The 13,832-nt window shown below is 37.8% G+C and overlaps 1 protein-coding gene across 1 annotated transcript; it reads left to right on the forward strand.

Annotated features, from left to right (window-relative positions):
• Nucleotides 1-4,069: 4,069 nt before the first annotated feature.
• On the forward strand, nt 4,070-12,135 carry LOC110553943 (probable inactive serine protease 58). The gene is made up of 5 exons (XM_021646277.1): nt 4,070-4,090; nt 5,324-5,535; nt 7,658-7,908; nt 11,472-11,617; nt 11,986-12,135. The coding sequence occupies exons 1-5, from the start codon at nt 4,070-4,072 to the stop codon at nt 12,133-12,135; spliced, it is 780 nt and encodes a 259-aa protein (XP_021501952.1).
• Nucleotides 12,136-13,832: the final 1,697 nt, after the last annotated feature.

Genomic DNA, 13,832 nt, shown 5'->3' on the forward strand with positions numbered 1-13,832 from the left:
GCATCTCTCCTAAGCCATCCTTCATAGTCCACTTCACTTCGTACTGGGCTTGAGATGGGTATGGAAATAAAAGCATTATGTTCTGCCATACACTTGTCTATGAATTGTCTTTGTTCGATAATAACGAACTTTCTCTTCAAACTTGTCATTTTCATCAGGTATGCAAACACTGGCAAAATTGTCCATGTTTCAGTAGATAAGTTTCTATGTATGGCAGGAATTTATAATTAAACTTAATGATATTTTTTAAAGGATTTCATCAGGATAGAATAAGAGTCTATCATAAAATAGACTATCATAGAATAGTCTATCATAGAATAAAAATATCATAGTGAAGTTTTTTTGGAAGAAGGATTTCATCAGGATAGATTAAGAGTGGGTAATAGAGATGAAAATTCAGAAAAATATTAACCAGAGTGAACAGGTTATTTTTGGAAATATATATCTATAAACATATATATGTTTATCTACAATAACAACCAGTAAAAAGAGAAGCAGTGAACTTGAAGGAGAGTGAGGAAGGGTATGCAGGAAAGTTTGGATGAAGGAAAGGAAATAGAGAAATATCAGTGTATTATAATCTCAAAATATAAAATCTCAGTATACACATGTGTAAAACTGTCAAAGACTAAAGAAAGGACAAAAGAAAAAAATGATGAAAAATGAGATGGGCAGAATGCTGAACTATTATATGGAAAGAATTTGAAGGATTCTTTTGTCATTCACTTAATCTAATCAATACAACTGTTGACATATGGGAGACTATGAAACATTACTGTTATGAAAATGAATAAGGTTATTGTCCCATTACATTAAAAGATAATTAGGTGTTTCATAATATAATAAGTGAAATTTTGCTACAATAAACATTTAGTCACACCTGCTATATAGCAAGAGTTATAAAACTCCGACAAAGACACCAAAATGCAGAGTTAAAATTAACGTAGAGTTAAAATTAATTGCTCAAAGTCATTGAAATAGTTCACAATGAAGATAGAACAGAGCCCAGGCTGTCCTCATTCCCAAAGCATCACTGCTCCTGTACCAGAATGTTCAATACCCATCCTGAAAGGCAAAGAGGATGGAAATCCAAAGAAGAAGAAAGCAGGAAACAACCTAGGAACCTGCTACAGAGGGCCTCTGAAAGCCAGAAGAAAACAGGAAACAACCTAAGAACCTGCCACAGAGGGCCTCTGAAAGCCTCTGCCATGCAGACTGTGAAAGCAGATACTGAGCCTGATGGCCAACTGACAGGCAGAGTGAATGGAATTTTATGTAAGAAGTGGGAAATAGTAAGAGCTGGAGAGGACAGGGTCTCCACAAGGAGAGCAACAGAACAAGAAAATTTGAACACAGGGAACTTCCCAGAGACTCATACTCCAACCAAGGACTATTCATGGAGATAACCTAGAACCCTGACAATGCAGCCACTTCTGATGAGAACTGATAGACTAAGATCAGAAAGAAGGAGAGGAGGACCTCCCCTATCAGTGGACTTGGGGAGGGGCATGCATGCAGAAAGGGGGGAGGGGGGACCAGAAGGGGAGGAGGGAGGGGCCTATGGGGGGATACAAAATGAATAAAGTGTAATTAATAAAAGTTTAAAAAAAAGAAAAAAAAGATATCTAAAATCCCAGCTTTTTCCATTTTTCTAAGCTTCACCCACCAGTATGACCCCAGTCTCCAAGAACCTTTTCTCCAAAGGTATATTACTATTTGTCATGGATTCTATGTTGACAGTTTGGCTCTTAGACAGTGATAGAATTTCTAGGGACTAAGGCCTAACTGGAGGAAATATACAACTGAGGGTCCCGACTCTCGTCTCCGTTCTGCCTCATTAAGATGAGCAGCCTCAGCAACATGCTCTCATCACCATGAGGTTCTGCCTCACCATTACCCACAATGCATAGAGCCCAAAACTGTGGACCTTTGAAATCATGAGCAAAAACAAATTGAAAAAACTCTATTCCCATTCCCTCCCACCAAATCAGCCCAGATTGTGTGCTAAATTAACTAAGGAGAAAATTTTAATGATGAATACATACACATTTAAGATCAAGGTTTCAAAGGTGGTGGTTATCTGTGCTTTGAGTTCAACCCAAGAATAGATCTCTCTCTCTCTCTCTCTCTCTCTCTCTCTCTCTCTCTCTCACACACACACACACACACACACACACACACAAGCTGCCTTAGTTTCTTACTGACTCTGAAGTCATCATCGCCTCACCAATCATGCAGAGAAGGGTCTGCAATAAAAGTCCTACCTGTTCCCTGTTGTTATCTAGAATGACCTAATGGAAAGGACATTAGGAGGAGTGGAGCCTGAAGACTCCACTGACCAAGTGGAGTAGGTTTGAACAAGAAAGTGCAGCCCACCCTGGTGATAAGGTTTAAAAAAAAAGTATAAGTCAGTTCAAAACACCAGACCCAAGGGGATTTAAACACACACACACACACACACACACACACACACACACACACACAGATTTGAAGGGTGCTGAGTCCAAGATCAAGGCAATGAGAGGTCTTGGGAGGGTTAGTGTCCTGATTTTCTGGTGTGCCCTCATACCTCCTCTAACTGCATTCTCATTTAGTCATGTGAGATACCTCTGATCCTTCCACCTTACAAGCAGTCCATCATGGTAGCTCCTCATTTCCCAACTTCCTTAATCCTAATTATTTCTCAAGCCACCTCTGTTTTATACCAATCTTATCCCAGGTTTAATATTTAAAAAAAAAAGTGAGAGGAATACAAGCATGCTTTCCACATGAGATTCTGAGGATAGACAGTATACAGGAAGATGGTTCCACCATTGCACACTTTCTAACCCTTCTTAATTCTTGCAGCTATTTGACTAGATAAGCTCCAGGTTGAAATGTAACTTTATTATTTCCCCTATGATGAAACTAATAAAGTTTCTTAAGCATGAAATCAATCGGCTGCAAAATGTACAGTCACAACTAGCCTGTTTGTTTTGTTGAGAGGAATATCATGAGAGTCTGACAGGAGGAATGCAGGGCTCTATATGAACATATTTCATTATATACATTTATATATTATATACATTTATAAAATTCTCAATAAAAAAGCATAGTAAACATAATCTGATTGGCCTGCTCTTTGATCACCTCCCTCTGGGGGGGGAGCAGCCTTACCAGGCCATAATAGAGGACAATGCAGCCAATTTTGATGTGAACTGACAGACTAAGATCAGAAAGGAGAGGAGAACCTCCCCTATTAGTGGACTTGGGGAGTGGCATGCAAGCAGAGGGAGGAGGGAGGGTGGGATTGGGAGGGGATGAGGGAGGGACTTATGGGGGGATGCAGAATGAATAAAGTGTAATTGATGAAAAATTTAAAAAAAAGCATAGTAAATCTACTTACTATTAGTTATTTATTTTGGGTGGGTGGTGGCAATCAGGAATTATGTTGGATTTTCTTATTTAAACAAAGACAATGGTTCATTCAGAAAAAAAAAAGCAGTATACAAAATAGCAAAAACTGTAAAAGGAAGAAAATTGGCTTCATTTACTATTCTTACCAAATAGTGTCAGAGGTAGTTTTTACCCCAAACTTTAATGGGGTGAGTAGGATTAAATAAGTTTTAAATTGGGGAGATTCAGAGTCAGGGTTGTTTTGTAGTTAATGGGGAAACCCTAGTTAGTTGAACAGAAAATGTTTAAGGATGGCTAATTTTAAAGAAACTTCTCTTACCTCACTGTTTATAAAGAAAAATAAATGGGAGTTTGGAAAGTTTGTGTCTGGCCTTAGCAAAAAGATTTAAGCATAACAATCTGTTGTGGAAAAACAAATGAATAGAGCAAAGTCTTACTGGAGAAAAAAGGAGAAAAGGGAAGAACAGAAGGCCTGATCCAAGTTTCATAGAAGATGATACTCCGTTTATTCATTTTATGTCACAGAACAGTGAGGGGATTTCACAGCCAATGCTGTTTGCTAGGAGTCCAGGACTCAGGTAAAATCCAGTCTTGTCACAGGGAACCTATAGAATTCAAGAGTCCTGATTTCACCACTAACCTTCATAATGACTGTAAGCTTCTCAGCACCAAAATGGCGGGAGAAGAAAAAAAGGTTATTGATATGTGTATTTTATACATCAGTGTTTTAAGAGCCTCAGGATTTGGCAAAGAGACTCTACAAAGACAGAGATGCCCAGGGAGGCAGGTTTAAAGTCACAGGCAGAGGGCAGGAAAGGCAACAAAGAAAAGCCATGTCACAAAGAGGGGAGTGAACCAGTCAGCAGGCACATGTGATAACAGCAGAGAGTTTAGTATCACACAAGAAGCATCAAGGTCCAGTCCTGGTGATGGTCTTCTCCACCCACATCACAGTCAGATCCTGCTGACTCCTGTACATCTTGATAGATCAGATCTTGAGAAAATAGTTTGAAGACTTCTATAAGATTCTTGCCTTTTCCTCCTGCTACAAGTTTTTCTCCTTCTGCTGCTCTGGTCAAGGACCCAGGTCTCCAGATTGGGACAATTTATAGCGTGTCCACCTAGTCTGCTCTGGTGAGATCATAGCTTGCCATGAAGATTTTTTTCATTTTCACTCTCTTGAGTGTAGCAGGTGAGTTTGTAGTCTAGTTTCTGTCTGGATAAGATCCAGAAAAGAGTACCGATGGTTGAAACATGATGTAACCACCCGTTAGATAAGATGCAGAACAGAGAATCATTTTAAAGACAAAATTATCTGCTAAAGGAAATCATTGAAAATACTCTTATTCTACATATTTTCCTACCAACAAGCTGTTTGAGTGTCTCTGATATGTCGGAGCATTTTGAGTACCCTTCTTGCCAAGGCTACGCAGAAACATCCTAGGAACTCCTCAGGAGTCACTTGAGCACATGCTTTCCCCTGCATAGCCATCATTCCTTTCCCCTGAGGAGATGTTAAGAAACTTGGGTTCAGGAAGGAACATGGGTTAATCAAAGGCCCTATAAATTTTGAGTTTCTATATGCCAAGATTAAAAAGTATTTAATTTGTATCTCTCAATTATTTACAAAAGTTGTATTTAAAGTATTTAAAAGTTGTGTTTTGTAGTATTTAAAGTACTTAGTGACTTTGTTCATTTTCCTAATACACAGTTGCTGTCAGAATTTCTGATCAGGATCAGATGAACCTCTATGTTAGTTATAGACAACTTTGATACAATTTCTTTTCAGCATAACAACCATTAGCCTCCTTAGCATTTATAGCTTATATGACACATTATTTTGTGTGAAATTTTTACATATAAAACATAAAGACCTTGATATCTTTAAATAACTGTGGTTAGAGAAAACTACCCTAACTAAATCTAGCTTACTAAAACTTTTGTTTTATCAAGGTGTGTTATTTCCCTAATTGCTAATTCTCCAGAAGTCTTTACAGGAGGAGATGAAGATGATGATGAAAAGGTACCAAGTGATTTTAATGTTCCTTACATGGTCTATCTGCAGTCCAGCCCAGAGCCTTGTGTTGGGACTCTCATTGACCCTCAGTGGGTGCTCACTGCTGCTCATTGTTCCTTACCGTAAGTGATTTTTTACTCATAGGAGCTGGGAGGAGTCTTTGCAGGCTGGTCTGAGAAACAACCTGCAATGCTTTTCATGGGAGTAGAAGTTCCAAGAGGATAGAATCTTCTTCCATTTTTACACACTTCAGTATAGAAATCAACAAGTCGTACAAGACTTATTTCAAATATTCATCAATAAACCTTCATAAATCATTTGCTATATTGTAATTGCTGTTTAACAAAACTATTGAGGGAATAATATAGAAATAAGTTTTCCCCATGGAGCTTAAGTTCTGATATAAAAAGTAATCCAAAGCAGAGATGGGGTCAAAGGTAAAGAAAAAAGCATGAGAGCAAGATGTGAGACATGGGAATCCTATATAATGTTAGGCCTCTCTGAAGATATGAGGCCAGCAGAAAAACACAAGTCAACTATGAATAAAACCTGGGGATATTCCAGAGCAAGAGAATAACATTCAGTAGTCTCTGACATAACAAAGGTTTGAGGATATTGGTATGTTTATGAATCAGTGTGGACAAAGTAGAGGTGAAAGGAAGGTAGTCCCAGGATGAAGTTGAAGGCTTAGATGGACATCACATCATGCAGGTAAACAAGAGAAAACAAGGAAGCTCTGGACAAAATAAGGTATATCTTGAACATCCATTTTTCAATCATTTTCTGTAATGAACTCACAAATAGAAACATCACACAGTTAGGTTAGCTGAGTCACTCAAGCAACACTGCCCAGCCCCATATTCCATATGTCTCAAGGAGTTTTACATTTTGAATGGCCATTCTGAAGCCATGGAACTTCACTTGGGATTTTATGGTTTCAGTATCAATTACATTTTTATGCACTTACTCACCATAAGAAAAAAATGTAACGGTAGAATTGGAAGAAGAAAAAATGTAGCTTTATATCATCTTTCACAAATCATGTGTCTTTTATCTGTATGTTATACTTCCTCATCACCCACCACTACGCTTTTTTGTTCTTCTTTCCAAATGTTATTCTACAACCAAGTGTATATTTGTTTATAGACATACATATATGCAGTATAAGTTAGGATACCCATATGAGGAAGACCATACTGTCTTTTTCTTTCTGAGAATCCAATTTTTTAGGTGTCCCAAATCCATTGAAGTGATGGAGAGACAGATCAGCAGTTAACATCACTTGCTGCTCTTCTGATTGACCTGGATTTGGTTTCCAGCATGCACATAGCTACTCAGAATTCAAACACCCGGAAGAATTTTCTGCCCTCCCAAACAAAAGCACATATGTGGTACATATTCATACTTGCAGGCAAAGCACTCAAACACATAAAGTAAAAGAAAATATTTGGATTTTTTTTTTTTTTTTTTTTTTTTTTAGAAAACAGGGAAGATGTATGAGGGAGTCTGACTCTGAGCTTCAGCTCCATTTCAAATTTATTACTCTTAGCCTTCTGGTTTTTCGAGACAAGTTTAGTTCAACAGAGATTGAAGGTTTGCTCTTTGCATTGAGATAGATTACACAGGAAACAAATGCGGATCATGAGCTGGAGCTTAGTAAGTCAGACTTCCTATCACTCATATCTACTATTAACTGCTTTTAAAAGGAAATGTCTCTTGATACGACTGGCTTTTTTATGAAAGGGGAATATGGCTCTGATAACAGAAAATGAGGACTTGGTATCTCTATAAAACTATAGAGCTTTAGGAATTTAGGATCAGTGAAGACAATGCATAACAAAAATAATTACATAATCCTGAGAAGAGCACTGGATAGGCTAAGAATGCTAGAAGCAGTAGGTGCTGGCTCAAAACCAAGGTGGGTAAGTCTGGATTATATATACAAAAAGCTCTGGACCCCTCAGTTGTGCTCTACTGTAGTCTACTGTCTACTGGCTACTAATCCAAGTTATTCAAATCTTAATTAGAATTAGGGTCTACTGTGTGTGCTGTAGGTATCAGATGCTGTGTTGGTCATTCTTATAAACACAGTGATCCTTTAAACTACTGTTTTATACACTGGATTAGCTCACTTCAATTATGCAGAGAAGTTGATTGGATAAGGTGAATTCTGACATTTCTTGTAGTTTGACATTCTGTGACTATTTTCTCTTTTATCTCTCTGCCTTTTCTTTTCCCCCCAAGAAATAAAATCCGACTGGGAGTTCATCAACCCAACATCAAAAATGAGAATGAGCAGATATACAGTTACTCAGTGACTGTAATCCATCCTTATTTTGATGCAAAATTTCTGAAACATGATCTGATGCTGATAAAACTCTCTTATCCTGCTACTATCAACACAAATGTGGGAACTATAGCCATAGCTATGGAACCCATGATATTTAATGAAACCTGCTTCGTACCAACATGGACCTGGAATAACTACAAAAACTGTGAGTATTTGGCTATAATTTCTTCACCCTGGGGAAGTCGGAGCTGGGAAAAGATGTGGTTGGATATACATGATAAAAGGAGGTTAAATAAAGAAAATTTCTTAACCCTATAGTGATTACTAGCAAGACTTGGTACTCCTAGGAGGTGACAGACAAACTCATGAGACTGACACAGGGCAGCTACTCTGACAGCAATAAATAGGCAGTAATTAGGAGAACACTCTATCTTTTAAATACTTGAGAACTGGGGCTAGCAAACTGAACCCAAATGAAGTTTTAAAAACTGGCAATCTCCATTGACAAAAAAAAAAAAAAAAGGTATTCAGGCTGGAGGGTGGGCTTCTCAGCAGGGGTTGCTGATAGTCTAACATACATTCCTTAGAAGAGAGGTTAGAAAAAGCAAAGGGAGCCTTTCGTGATAGGTGAGGGAACAGAATGCTTTCAACCCTCTACCACAAAAAAAACAGGGATATAAGGACATTCTTTTCATTGGATTCTGGATGACAAAGAAATGGTTGAAGGAGTAACATCTACCCTCTTGCCCAGTGCTAGTTCACTACAGAGTATAATTTTCATACTTTGTGTCTCAGCTGGAAATTCCTCACGTGTGCATGTAGGCTTGGGTGGTTGGAAGATGAGTGACTACAGGATGTTTATAGTTATGTCTCTAAATTGCCACACCTGTGGGAAAATGATCTCAGACCATAATATCAGCACACATCTCTCTCTCTTGTATGGACCCAAGTTGGCAAGAATAGACTGAGAGGATGGCAGCAAGAGCTTCTCTTCCAACATGACTTTTTCCTGTGCTTTTTAGTCCGTGATGGCTGTTACTTCCTGTGATTGCTTGCATGTTGAGATTATCTTAGGTTTTCTCAAAGTTGCTCCACCAGGTTGAAATCCAGCATCTGGTGTCTATATCATGAAAATAAAATAAGGACTTTCCAAATATGTTTTCCATATCAAATAAACTATAGGACATTGATTGTTTTATTTTTCTTTTCAGTATTTTTCAACTTAGTACTTTAGAAATAAACTGCTTAGGAATCTTAAGTGTATATGCTCCCTAAAAAAAAAAAAAAAAAAAATACATGTCATGTGGGTTTTGTCATTGATTTTTAAAGCTTTATTTGAAGAAATTACATTAAGCTGTACAAAACTAATTTACTAAGTACTATTTGAAGTAAAGCAAACTACATGATGATTCTATTGTGTCAGCTCTGTGTGTCAAAATAATATAATGACAGAAGACAGACCATCTCTAAAAGGCCCCTCCTATAAAGGTCTCAGCATCAATAAGGAAGTCTTTCATTCAAGTAACCTTTGTCGAGTAAATTTTTCCTGAAAATAAAAATACTTAACACTGAACATAACCTCTCTCTCTCTTTGTCTCTCAATGTGACATGTTTTGGTCTAATTTACATGGCACTGTTTTTCTAGATATACTATTTGTTCCTTGGGTACCACAATGCTCAGCTTGATAAATTATTGATTTTTTTTTCTTTCTTGCTTGCTACTTTCCACTGGACATTAAAATATGTAGTTAAAATACTTAAAGTTAAAATACCTTGGCTAAAGCCCCTGTAGCCAGACACATAGAGTATACATGCAATTTCCATGATGGGGATTAACAGCATGAGCTCTCAAGAGACAGGTGCTTCTCTATAGAGATAAACATACATGGAAAGAACCATTTCCAAATGGTCAGTTTATGGCCAGGCAACTTCACTGTAGTATTTTAGACAATGAAGAGAGACATGTAATGGCAATCCTACAAAATTCAATTTACAGCTTAAAAACTCCTATCAATAGCATTATACCAAACTTTACTATGTTCATATATGTTTAAAAACACAAGTTGTCACCATTGTGTGACAATAGTCACTGATGTCACATGCTAAGCAGACCTATAGCCTAGTCACAACAGTCTATAAAATGTAGCTTAGATAGGGAGTGGACACTACCATTTAAATTTGTGTACACCTTGCCAAGTGATAACACTTCTCAGAACAGTTTCACCATTAAGTAAGGCATGACTGGAGTTTTGGAATAGCAAGATGGCTTTTCAGGTAAAGACACTTAACACCAAAACTGATGCCCTGCATTCAATCCTCAGACCCACACAGTGGAAACAAAAGGACTGAATACCACAAGCTGTCATTTGATCTTCACAGGCTCACCATGGCAAATGGACATGCAAACATGCAAACATGCACACATGTGCACACACACACATACATACACTCACAATAAAGAAATAATTTATTATTATTTATTTAATTTTATAAGAAATAATATATTATTTTTACCAAAATAATATAGTATCAGTCTATACATCATTAAACTATATTAACTCATCCCTTAAATTGTGGAAGAATTATTTTTCCTCTTTAAAATTTATTTATTTTTTCATTAATTGTAGTTTAATCACTTTGTATCCCAACTGTAGCCCACTCCCTCTTCCCCTCCCAAACCCACTCTTCCTTCCTTACATCCTCCCATGCCCCTCCTCAAGTCCACAGATAGGGGAGGTTCTCCTCCCCTTCCATTTGACCCTCACCTATTAGATCTCATCAGGAATGGCTGCATTGTCTTCCTCTGTGGCTGGTAAGGCTGCTCCCCTCTCAGGAGGAGGTGATCAAAAAGCCAGCCCATGAGTTCACATCAGAGATAGTCCCTGTTCCCCTAGTAAGGGAACCCACTTGGAGCCTAAGCTACAATGGGCTACATATGTGCAGGGGTTCTAAATTATTTCCATGCATGGTCCTTAATTGGAGTATCAGTCTCAGAAAAGACCCCTGGGCCCAGACTTTTTGGTTTTGTTACTCTCCTTGTGGAGCTCCTGTCCCCTCCAGGTCTTTCTATCTCCCCCTTCTCTCATAGGATTCTCTGCACTCTGCCCAAAGTTTGGCCATGAGTCTCAGCATCTGCTTTGATACCCTGCAGGGTAGAGTCTTTCAGAGGCCCTCTGTGGTAGGCTCCTGTCCTGTTCCCTGTTTTCTCTCTCTTCCAATGTCAGTCCATTTGCCTTTCTGAATGAGGATTGAGCATCTTATACAGGGTACTCCTTGCTTAGCTTCTTTATGTGTACATATTTTAGTAAGTTTATCCTATATTATATGTCTAATATCCACTTATGAGTATATACCATGTGTGTCTTTCTACTTCTGGGTTATTTATGTATTTTAAAAGAGTAATTTTATGGACATTGGTTTTATTGATAAAATCCAACAAAAGGTGGTGGCAGGGATTTGGAGAACAAAGGGTTTGCTTCTTTTCCTTTGTGGACATTTATAATCTCCAGACAATTGTTTCAAAACTTTGTGAATTATGCACAGTAGATAGAACTATACATCTAGTTATGGATAAGTGAGGAACTTTGGAATCTACTTCTCAAAAATGGAGATTCTGCATGAGAAACTAAGAAAGAATGATTGGAGTGTCTCTAGCTACCTAAACTGACTATTTTTGGGGATTAATTGATTCACAAAACAGAGGCTAGTCACAAGGTCACAAGTCAGAAGAACAGCTCTGGATTTCATATGTATTTTCTTTTCTCACAGTCAGTGACCCTGACATCCTGACATGGACAAATCAGTATTCTCATTCCCAAAGTTACTGCTGGAAAATTCTCCGACAACAGAGACAAGAAACAAGAATGAATATTATGTGCATAGGACATTCACTTAATCCTATGTCTGCAATAAAGGTACGTTCCTTTCTCCACGTAAGAAGATAGTACAGGACTCATTAAGGAGAGAGAGATGGTTGGAAAAATCAAACATCATGTATCAAAAAGACCCTCCACAGAGTGAAGGGCAGAAAGCTGAAGTCCCTCTCCCCAACTCCTCATTCCGCAAAGTGCTTCATTCCCTCCCCCATCTTAGAATGGGAGAGCTGCTACCTGCACTCAGGTTAGATAAAACAAACTGCAAAGGGAGAAAATATAGTGGATAGAATCCAGAGTTGTCACTTCTGCCAAAAATGACATTCCCCCAGATGATTTCTCCATATCCTAGGACTCACTCTTGATCCATGACAATAAAGTGACACTACCATTATGTCTTTTTGTGTTAGGAAGTCTCTGCTGCTCCAGCCATCTGTGGTGGAAGGCTGCATGGAATTTTGTCCTGGGGGAAAGCAGGTGTCACCAAGGGGAGCGAGGGCTTCTTCACTGAAATTCATCCTTATGCGAGATGGATCTTGAAAGTGATGCATTCCCACTGAGAAGCTGTACCACTCAGTGTAACCTAATGCAATCTCTACAATGGATCAACAACTCTCTTCATCTTTTTTATTGAAAAAAAGTCGAGGATAAAACATCCAATAAAGTAACACCAGAAATTTGTGACTCTTAATTTTCTTTAATGTAGGCTTTGAGAACAATGAGAAATTTAGTAATGAACTATTTGTTTATTCACACACACACATACACACACAAAAAAAAGATTGCTCACCATGGTCATGATAGTTCTTCACAGCAATAGTACACTAAGACAATGGAAAATGATAACATCCATAGGAGAATCTCCACGATTGCTTAAAGACATCAAATGTTGCAGTCCATCCATGTTTAAGGGGATGGAATAGAAAATATATTGAGTGGTGTAACAAATCCAGAAAGACAAAAGTTGTATATTCTTCTTATTTGTAGATTCTAACCTCAAATCCTTAGATTTGAATATATATCCTGAAATAACCGCAAAAATTACAAAGGGACCATAAGGGTGGGAAAAAGGAGCTCTAAAGAAGGAAATCGTTGGACATAGATGATATGAAGAAAGAATGAGGAAACTAGGGAATACATAACTTAGCAAGAGGAGAGAGGTTGATACAGAAGGAGAGGGAGGAAGAAAAGTTAAATAACCCTAAGTATCAAAGAAAATAGGGAAAATTATTTTATAAGCTCACTTAAAAATACCCATGTGTGTGTGTTTGTATGTGTGTTTGTCTACATATACACATATTTTAAATGGGGTGATGTTTCCCCCGGGAGCCATACACTAACAAAAATTCCAATGTCAGACAATAAAATGGCCCCTTTTAGTTAATTGTCAGGGGGTGTGGAGTTAAAGACTCCTCAGATAACATAAGCTATTGTCATTGCATCCCAGAACTTGAAGATAAAGCTCTACTACTGAAAACATTAGACACTCCTGACAAAGGACTTGGAAGAATCAAGATAGAACTAACCCATAAGCTTCCATACTGAGGACTAGCCCTCACAGTTATCAGAAGAGGTGATACATGCTGCCAAGAGAGAAAAGCAATCAATAGTCCTATCTAGCTATAAAGTTTAGAACCAATATAATGACAAGACCACCAAGGTATCCTCAATGGTGCAATGGTGGCATTTCTATCTTGGGAGTAACTGACAGTGGTCATGTTTAGGCCATCATGTTACTGAGACACTCAGTTTTAGACTCTGACATTCTTAGGAGACATGGTCTCTGGTTATTACAATGTTTCTTCCCCATCTGCATCAATGATTTCCGAGTCTTAGGTGTGGAAGTTGTAGAGGTATCCACTGGGACTGGGCTTCACATTTATGCATTTTTTAGGGAGTTATAGTTTTCTGTACTGAAAATATATACAAAATTAACATACAAACTGAGAAGGTTTCATTTTTAATTTAGCAATAGACGATAGTATGGTAGATAGAAGATGATGATGTAGATAAATAGATAGATAACAGCAACAATTAATAAAAGAGGTCATAAATTTGAAACTGAATGAGTAGAGGTATATGGGAGGATTTGAAATGGAATGGGGGATGATATAATATTTTAATATCAAAACAAAATAAATTATTTTTAATTTTAAAAAGAGCTATTAAAATAACTTTCAATAGTCACTTGCACCAAATGGTCTCTGATTTGCTAGTAAGAAGAAGTATCACTGAGGACAGACTGACACCATCAAAT

This window comes from Meriones unguiculatus, chromosome 3 (assembly GCF_030254825.1).
Source record: "Meriones unguiculatus strain TT.TT164.6M chromosome 3, Bangor_MerUng_6.1, whole genome shotgun sequence".
Taxonomy (NCBI): Eukaryota; Metazoa; Chordata; class Mammalia; order Rodentia; family Muridae; genus Meriones; species Meriones unguiculatus.